Here is a 10,000-nt window from a genome sequence, read left to right as displayed (position 1 = left end):
ATTCATTATTTAAAGTAGCAACATATGGCGGTCACTTTGTGACAACACAAAAACTTAGGAGTGGGGGCTCAAACCAGTTTCAAAACTCTCAAGAACTCTTCTATAAGAAAGATTAACTTTATAACACTGTACGGCACCATGTTAAACTACAATAACGAAACAAAATGCTGAACGGCAAAATAAGCTCAAATTCACGGAGTTGTAATAGGTTACACAGCAACTGGGGTACCCATCTAAAAACACTTAAATGCTTGTATTTCGAGAGCGAAACGACCCCCATTTGCTACTGCTTGAAACTCCTTGCAAAGTTTAAGAATTTCTCCAGTGCGGATTCAGAGTTACCTTCACCGTTGGAATACTTAATAAGCCTCTAAATCTGGTCCAGAGATTTTTTCTAAAACTTTGCAAAGAGCTACATCTTATACCTCTGATCCTTTGGGTGTCAACGAGTTCGTTTTTAAGACATAAGCATTTAATTACAAAATATAGCGTGTTTTTCAACGGCTTTCCTGTTGCTGTGGTGACCTATTACGCTACAGCAATGAGTGCACCTTGTTAAGCAAACACGGTGATTCATATGGTACCAAAACATTGCCGCCATGTGGAGGAGAGTTGTTGAGTTAATCCTTGTTAGAAGACAGTATCTTGACATTGTTGAACTGGTTTTAGCCAACCTAAAATGGCCGGCACATGATTTCAGAGTATTTAAACTTTATTTCAACTCGCACATTCACTTATTACAAGATGTAAGATTCTAAATATACGAAATGTACGAGCGAAGACTGGAAACTTAAGACAAAAGACGAACTACTTACACTTTGGTTTTTTTCCAGAATTTGAAAACAACTCAACGCCAAACTATGAAATGCCGTTTGTATCAAATAAACTTCTTGTCATATATAAAACTAATCATTAAATATATATAACTCATTGCTTATACATATAAAACTTGCTACAAAATATAAAACTTGTAAACGCCGTATATACAACATGTTCGAAAATATAAAAAATTGTAAAAATTGCGTTCATAACTGCGAAGATCATAGCTTCACTTGATTTCATATCCGCAGTTCATGTATGATTCATTTCATATACCATTTCATCATTGATTCATTCCTCACGGGACCATTAGAACCTACAAATGACCAGCTCCCAACATCAGTGGCTTCATAGCTCAGTTGGTTAGAGCGTCGCACCGGAATCGCGAGGTCACGGGTTCAAACCCCGTTGAAGTCTTGACTTTTTCAGGCTTCTCTACGCAATTGTAAAAATTGCGTTCACAACTGCGAAGATCATAGCTTCACATAATTTGGACTATCATTGCAATTTAATACATTACATGGAAGATCGTTCCAAAGTTTGATTACCTTAATTTTGCGAGTTTAGTTTGCATCTTATATCGATGGTTGGATCTCGTCTTAGTGCTCCTGCACAGTTCAAAATAATCGCTGAAATTCAGACCATTCAGTTTGAATACGATCTTGTAGCACTCCACTAGGGATAGAAATTCCCTCCTACATTGTAAAGAGTTCCATTTAAGTATATTACACCTGTCCTCGTACGTCATCTCCTGTCGTTTTTGGCCTAGGGCGATTCGCGAAGCTCTCCTTTGTACCTTCTCGATTTCATAGATGTCTTTGGCTAGATGTAGTGATCACACCGGGCTAGCATATTCCAATATCGGTCGAACGAGGGTCTTGTACAGAATTGACAAAAATTCCTTATTTTTTACTATCTATTGTACGTTTAAGTAAATATTATATTATTTGCGGAAGACTGCATAAGAAAGTCTTTCATGTCCGTAGAGCTTTACAATTCAAGCCCCGCGAATTTCCCTCCTCGACTTGGTCTTGCATTAGGCTAGCCAGTGGGCAAATAATTTCCGATAGCCTTTTAACTTTTACTGCAATACAGAACAGCTGAAAGATAAACCTTTTTTCCATAACCAGTCGGCACCACTGCGAACACGTCCCTCTAGAGCTTTAAGTATCTTCAAGTAGACAATTTACTGATTTTTTCTGTTCTTTCTTTAGCTGCATTGGCAGGCTAGATTTTACAAGAGAGCCCGCAAAATGCTTCCATAACATTTGCCTCAAATGCCGCCGACGTTTAATACAATATTTCCTTGTTATCGTAGCATCATAGGCGGCTTCGGCGGCTTGTCATCCCATGTTACTTTTGACCAATCAGAATACCGCGTTCGTGGAGGAACGCAGAGAATTCAAAAGAGTTGGCTTGCAAGCAGGCTTCTTTTTTCCCGCCCCAATTCTCTCGCGGATTCGCCACTTACAAAAGAGCCTGCTCGCAGGCTATAAAACTTGTCACGCCATATCTAGAACTTGTTGCAAAAAAAATTCTCACGCCATATATAAAATTTAACTTGTCACGCAATACACCTAATGGAACCCAGTACCGCGCCAAAGATCGAGACTTAAAGTGCCCCTAACCCCAAAAAATTTTTTTCGCTAAAATGAATCTTTGCACCTGTTCAAAACGCATTGCGACCATTTTTTCCTTTTTGTAGCAAATCCTGCCATTTTATAGGCTTCGAAAGTTGCGAAAATTCAAGCATCTTTTGTTCACGACCGAGTCAGAAGGGGAGCGGGTATATTCCTGATTTGACGTCACAATCTACTTTGCATGCATTTTTACAGAAGGGGAGTGGGTACATTCCTGATTTGACGTCACAATCTACTTTGCATGCATTTTTACAAAGAGTTAATGCAATGTAAATCAGTTTTTGACGTCAAATCAGGAATAGACCCACTCCCATTCTGACTCGGTCGTGAACAAAAGATGCTTGAATTTTCGCAACTTTCGAAGCCTATAAAAATGGCAGGACTTGTTAGAAAAGTGAAAAAATGGCCGCAATGCGTTTCAAACAGGTGCAAAGAGTCATTTCAGCGAAAAAAATATTTTGGGGTTAAGGGGCACTTTAAGTTTCCAGGATTAGCAAGATGGCTTCTCACAGAGACCTCGTTGAGAGACTATCAAGTCTTGGTGATGGTCTTAAAGACCAAAACAGAGTGGAAAGGCAAAGAGGTAATCAAAAGGACATAAATGAGTCACTGTCTCGATTATTAGGCAATCACAGTCGGCAGCCTTCCGCGAAGTCGTCATTTCAACAGCTCTGCGTCACTGATGTCCTTATTGCCAGCAACCCGGAACGATTTGCTACAAGTAGAACAATGATATACGGAAGCAGAAGACCACTAGACCTCAACCTAAGCTCCTTGAATATCGTAGTATGAAGGGCTTCGACAATAAGTTTCCTAGCTGATCTTGGTAAAATCCCCTGGCATACTTCATATATCTTCGATGACCATTGACGATATTTGTAAACACTGGTACAAGCTGTTCATCGATGTAGTGGACCAGCGGATGCCACACAAAAAGAAGTATATTTGGGGATACCAGCTGCCCTTAATAACCTCTCAGATCTCCTCTGTAATCCACCACACTTCAAGCTCTTTCCAGACCGCGTCAAGCCACCTCTGGAGTATTAATTGTAAGAGAGATGTCGAGTTTAATGATGGATCATTTTCACTGTCGCGCAACAAAAAAAAATAAAATCGAAGCCGTTCAATGAAATAAGTCAAAAACTTGGAATGATGTAGGAAACAAATTCATAATTCACCCCACCAATTCTCAGGTCTGTGCACTACAGCATTTCTGAGTTATTTGCGGAAGCGTTTCACGCAACTTTATAGGGTCTATAATCCTGGAAACGCAAGTTCATGGCCTCGTTCTCGTCCCTTTGGCGCAGTACTGGGTTCCAATAGGCGTATTGCGTGCAAGTATTTTATATATGGCGTGAGAAATTCCTTGCAACAAGTTTTATATATGGCGTGACAAGTTTTGTATTTTCAAACATGAATATACGGCGTGACAAGTTTTACATTTTGTAGCAAGTTTTATGTATAAGTTAAGATGTTTTATTTAAAGAGCAATAAGTTTTATATATTTAATGATAAGTTTTATATATGACAAGAAGTATTTTTGACACAAACGGCATTCCATAACAAACGTTCACTGCTCATGGCCGGCGCCATTACTTCCTCTTTTCGATGATCGCTGACCGCTCAGGTTGCGATCGCGCAAATAACAATATTTCCGGTTTCGGTACATTGTCTTCCTTAAAAGCATTGTAAGGCAACTAGTAAGTTCCCTTAAGAAAATCACTGCCATAATTGGTCGAAAATATTGTTTAGTTCACAATTGAAGACTTGAGACCGTGAGCACATATACGATATGTGGTAATTTTAAAGGGTTATATGTGAAAGGGTAGGCTATGAAAGGTAGCGTTGGTTAAAGAGATCATTGAATGCGAAAGAATACTGGTTTTAACTTGTGTAGCAGTCAAAACGATTTAAGAGCATACCCGATGAATGAAATTCATCTCTGAAAGATAAACCATGCCACAGGCAACTCCCCTTGCCATTCCAGAAAGCTGAAGGCTCGTCAAAATTCCTTTCCGGGCCTGCGTTTAAAAAGAAACAAAAGGAACAATTAATATGCACGTACCTAAATTTGAAAAAGTAAAATAAAATTACCCATCTAGACCTCCTGCATATTAGGAAGTTTGCTTTCATAATATGCAAATCAACCTCTAAAGATGATCTGACGCTTTTCTATCGTGTACGTAACATACCTCCAAAAAGCTTTCCAACGATCCCTGTTCCAATAATTCCGTAATGATCATCATAGGCCTACCTACGTATCAGAAACGACTAGTGAAGAGTCGAAAAGAAACCATCTGCAAAACTAACGCACTTCCCCTTGGATGGCTAATCAAAGCTTAAACTTACTTCATGCTGTAACAATTGTTAATTGCCAACTCTGCACCTGCCCTAATTATATACTTAGCCAGCCTCGTGATCGGATGTGATGGACCGTATCCCGGGGCTATGATTGGATAGACGGGTTGGAAAGGTAAGTCTATCGCCGTGTATAATAAATCCGTTATCGCGTCGACTGAGCTTTGTCTGCCAACGTGGCGTAATCTTCTCGTCTTTTGCTATTTTATGATGCTTTTATACCACTATTATAAGTTTTCTTTCCGTTGACTTAGACTTCATTTCAGGTTATATCTTGGCTAATATCCACATGAGCAATGTTAACTTCACGCAGTTTGTTGGTTTTCTACTCTGCTCCAAGACGTTTTTCGCCTGGCACTCCGATTTTCCCCTCTCACCAGAAACCAACATTTTATTTGATCTTGGCTTTTATTTACAGTCTCCCCAATTAGGAAAGCACCAGTTCTCAGTTGTACAAGCTCGAGACTGTAATGATAATAGAAGTGCGATAAAAAATCGATACACTTACTATTCGTAACAACGCCAATGAGCTTAATCACATTTGGATGATTAAATTGACCCATAATGGACGCCTCTGATAGGAAATCTCGTTGGTTTTTCGCACTTGAACCAGGCTGTGGAGTTAAAATAAAAGGGGAGGTTGATAGAAGGGCATCAAAAACGGCCAAGCATAAAGTATGATGCATCGAGGTCGCATAAATTATGAGTCAATGAGCCAGTGAGTCAATGACAGAGTCATGAGTCAACGAGACTCACAGTCAATATAGCAATAATTTATTGATTAAGCGTAAGCCCTCGTTTCAGTGATTAGGCCTGAAGTAGGCACTCTGAAATTTTAGCTTTCATTTTATGGGTTAGGGTAACTGCACTAACTCATTGACTCATAAATACTTAATACTGCATCACTGATTTTGGCAAATACAAAGTAGACTGAAGGAAGGCTTGTTCACGAACAAAGCTTGCAGCGAGATTTTAAGATGGTACAGAGCGAAAAGGAAGGATGGCAAGGCACATACTGGTAACGAGAAACGTATGTAAGAAACGTGGTTGTCTGGTTGAAGAGAAACGTTTTATCGATCCTTCTCTACCTCATTACGTCAAATACCTGGTATTTTCAGGTTTTATATAGTGGTTTTGCCGTTTCTCGCTTTGATGTGATTTGCATAACAGGGCCTTAGTTCTTTAAGAAATTCTGACCGAGTCTGTGGCCAAAGAATGATCCCAACGATAGAGGCTGATATTGTGTACAATGTAATGCATTCATTCTAGATCTAACTTTTACCCTGAGTACTTTGACAGCAACGACTTGCTGTTTTCCTTGGGTTTTCTTTGTCCCTCTGTAGACATCAGCAAATTCACCTGCAGTTAAGAGTAAAGAAAGCCTGGCTTAAGAACGAATCGGCATCTATTAATGACTTTAAATGAATAATTTTTACCTTGTCCAATCATTTCTTCCAATTTGACTTTGCTTCTGTCTACTTCCGTCGTAAAAGTTGCTAACAGCTCCATATGGTCAAGATAGTTTGATGGGTCAACGTACTGGCGTTGATTCATCTCCTCTCCTGTTAATCAGAGAAAAAAAAATCATCGTTACCAAACAACAAACATGTTAGTGCAGTATTTATCCCTGATTAAACGACTGCAAACAGCAATTTTTGAAAACAGACCGCAATATTCTTTCATACCGGGGTGGGAATGGAAATCTGCGTGGGTAAAAGATCATTTAACTTTTTACTCCAGATTTTGGCATTTTGTCTTTAAGTCAAATATTAACGCTATCTTCAAATGTTGATGATGATTGCTACTGACACTAATAACCTTCCTAAAGGAAACCTTACCACGCTCAATGCTGTTTATGTAATTTCTATGGACATTCCTGTTTCTAAAATGACAAAGAAACAAATTAGAAACTGTTGATAAATTATTCAAACAACAAGGGAAACAAACTTTCGAATCATACAACTTTTGAGATTTACATTTATAACGCTTGTACGAAATTGTAATATTGCAAACTGCGATGGACGGCGAACACGTTCCTTCTTTTTCATAAGACGTCACCGACGATGGCCATGTCGGTGTTTCACTTGATCACGTGAGTGAAGACCAGAAATTCAATTGGATCCACAGCGTAACCAAAGTTAGGAACATTAAAGATGAACATACCTCCGACGTGTAATAAAAATGACCACGACCATTATGACAAGAAGAATGAATAAGAGCCCTCCACCACCAGCAGCAATGGGAACGAGCAATTCTTCGGCATTACCACCTACACGAACAACGTGAATAGAAAAAATTACAAGGCTGTAATTTCAGGTCGTATCATGTAATAATAACAATATACCTCAACAAAACGCAGACTCCCTACCATCAAGTTATAACCCTCTTTCAATTCCTCGAACCTTACACTGTTCTTTTAAAAGCATCATAAAAGAAAAACTCAGGAAACAAACCATTTTGAAGGATAAAGTTGGTCACTCCTGTGGGTCCTTTACCGTAGCTGTTCACGGCATACACCTGTTTTAATTAAGAGCAACAAAATGGATCTATCAAGACGCCCCTAGCTTGAATCTTAAGATTAATTAAGACAGACCGATCATAATAAGGTACGATCGTCAAGGTGAGTGTAGTCCTGAGAAGGACTGTTTGAGATGACATTGATATTCGATATTTTAGAAAGAAAATGTGATCCGTACAAAGCAAGGATGTCACAGTCGGTTAGTGCGCGACCTTAGTACAAGGGATCCCGAGTTCGATTCCCGGATCTCACATCCTTGTTTCGAGTTCTCTCCTTTCTGTGCATCTTAAGTAGCTTTAAATACCCTTAAAACGGAGTACTGATGGAGAGAGGGGAGTAAAATGAGCTCCCTCCACAATTCCTTCGGCCCTCACTTTCTGGAATTTCTGGATCCGTCCCTGACTTTCCTTTACTTTTCACTTTATTCGTACCTGGAATTCATAGGCTTTACCAGCCATCAGACCCTCAAAATGTTGACTCATTTGCGTTGTATTGACACTCCTCCGGTCCACCATATCATCCGCTCTAATATAGGTCACGTTGTAGTTCAATATGATTCCATTCTTGTCCCCCAAAGTCCAAGATACGAAAACAGCATCCCTTTCGCTGAGTCTTTCAACAGAGACTTCTGGCTTACCAGGACCTACATTTGTATCAAACATTTTTAAATTAACAAATCGAAAGTGGTTCAGCGTTGTCTGTACTCTTATCGACAACGACATTCGTCATCACAGTGGTCAAAATGTTGTGGACTCACGAGGCGCAGCCGGTTTCGATCAAGTTGTCTCTGGTGACGTTTGTCTCGTTTTCGTTCGCTTCTTCATAGTTGTCGGCTATATACACGAGGAAAAATGAAAGCAAGATCCCTTCCTGTAGCAAATAGCGTTGGTGATGAAGTCGCTACAGACCGAATGAGCTACAACTGCAAATACCGACTTCGCTTCTAGTGCATACTCTTTAAGCAGGAAATAGCGATTGTTTAAAATGAGTTCAGCCGGACTTAGCACACCCTAGCGTCCAGCCGGGGCTTGAAATCGATTGTAACAGGGTAAAATGACTTTCAAAAGCCATGGTTTTGGTTTTTTAGAATCACTTATGTGTCAATGCTTCTTAATTTCGTTAGAAGACGTCTACTTGATAAAATTATTCACCGATAAAATTATTCACCGATTAAAAACCAATAAAGAAAATCCGAGACTCGGCGCAGCGCAAAGGTTGAATCCCAGGAAAAAAAAACCGAGAAAAAATTCCTGTGCCAATATTTTCTGTCCTTCCGGGCTTTGTCCTATCTCTAATGGTCCGACAAGTAGATGCGTTTGTGAACAAACATAATAGAAATGATAAAACTTACGTGATTCATCAGTTATCACATTGATTAAGGCAAAGTTTCCTTCAAGTCCATGCATCTCTCTAGCCAAATCACTCACTCTGTTCCTTGAGTAAATCGTTAGCTTGTAATTTACAAATGAGGAAAGATTTGTGATCATTACTTGGGTCTTGTTTATTCCTTGTTTACTGGGTATGTAATTAACATCATTATCACAAGGTCTGTTGACACACTTGTTGTCCTTATTTTCATTGCAAGTCTCCCAACATTCCACGTCATAGTACACGCGACTCTTATCATCAGCTGTTTCCGGTAACACCCATGTCAGCCCGATTGCAGTTTGGTTGACGAATGTAACTGTGACATTTTTGGGGGCCGATGGGATTTCTAAGAGAGAAAAATATGAAAATTATTGGTAGAATAATATTTAAAACAACTTTTCGATGTTCTCTTGACACCATCGTCAGGTCAAAATATAATATGTAACAGATAACATTTTCGTGTTAGAATTTATTAGGGTATCAATTACAAGTATTTGGTATCTAGATCTGTTTTCGCTAGGTTTTGTTATTTAAAAAAAGAAAGAATTTTTGTCATAATACTTTGCGGTTTAGTTTATGTCTTTTGTGCTGAATACTGTACATATGTATTACATGTACCGTTCATCGAACTGTCATTAGCGTTGAACATTTTGCTAAAGCTAGTGCAGGTTTTTTCGTTTTGTTGGCTAGTTTCGCCGTTCAGAGAAAGGAATAATTTTATACGGTTAAGTTAAAGTCATAAAATTGTATTCAGTGTATTTACAGATGGTTCAACACACAAAATTATATCTATCGTTTTCAAAATCTCTGCCTCGGCTTTGTTCTTAAAATTTCGCAAATTTCAGCCTTGGTATTCTTATAAAATATATTCTTATGAAAAAAAGAGTGTACTAGTCTATTGTCACACTATAATAGTCACGTTGATAATCTTTACAAGAAATCCTTAATTATTACAATGCTAGACCGAGCTTTCAAGCTATCTTCTAACTGGTCATTATTTCATGAAGAGTGTATCCGCCTCAAGACCTTATTCTTAACGCTGGCATATCCTGAACACATTCACTCTATGATTCCAATTTTAGTACATCCAAACAAACACCAGCACCTCCATGCAAATCTACACCTGACCTGCAATCAGTACGAATTGTTCTGCCGTTCAAGGAACAAAAATCAGCTGACTCTGTGCGCAAACAGTTGAAGGATCTTGGTAAGCTGTTAAACATCGACTTATGCCCAGTCTTCATTTCTCGAAAAGTTGGAGAAGATCTCAAACATAAAAAAAATCAAGCCTGCATTG

General features: G+C 38.9%; 1 protein-coding gene and 1 non-coding gene across 4 annotated transcripts in view; one reads left to right on the top strand and one right to left on the bottom strand.

Annotated features, from left to right (window-relative positions):
* LOC137998080 (ephrin type-A receptor 4-like) overlaps positions 1–10,000 on the bottom strand; it is a 127,894-nt gene that overhangs the window by 5,845 nt on the left and 112,049 nt on the right. For all 3 annotated transcript variants that reach the window (XM_068844494.1, XM_068844493.1, XM_068844495.1), the window contains 10 exons: positions 8,687–9,049; positions 7,767–7,978; positions 7,271–7,334; positions 6,981–7,086; positions 6,656–6,699; positions 6,254–6,379; positions 6,100–6,176; positions 5,326–5,431; positions 4,652–4,713; positions 4,382–4,480 (listed from right to left, as the gene is read on the bottom strand). In XM_068844494.1, coding sequence (XP_068700595.1) covers positions 4,382–4,480; positions 4,652–4,713; positions 5,326–5,431; positions 6,100–6,176; positions 6,254–6,379; positions 6,656–6,699; positions 6,981–7,086; positions 7,271–7,334; positions 7,767–7,978; positions 8,687–9,049 — 1,259 coding nt within the window. The remainder of the gene's footprint in view (positions 1–4,381; positions 4,481–4,651; positions 4,714–5,325; positions 5,432–6,099; positions 6,177–6,253; positions 6,380–6,655; positions 6,700–6,980; positions 7,087–7,270; positions 7,335–7,766; positions 7,979–8,686; positions 9,050–10,000) is intronic.
* Positions 1,164–1,236, top strand: Trnas-gga (transfer RNA serine (anticodon GGA)). Its single transcript has one exon. It is a non-coding gene; the product is annotated as a tRNA-Ser (tRNA).

The sequence above is a fragment of the Montipora foliosa genome, chromosome 3, assembly GCF_036669935.1.
Source record: "Montipora foliosa isolate CH-2021 chromosome 3, ASM3666993v2, whole genome shotgun sequence".
Lineage (NCBI taxonomy): Eukaryota > Metazoa > Cnidaria > Anthozoa > Scleractinia > Acroporidae > Montipora > Montipora foliosa.
This window is presented reverse-complemented; position numbering and strand designations above follow the sequence as displayed.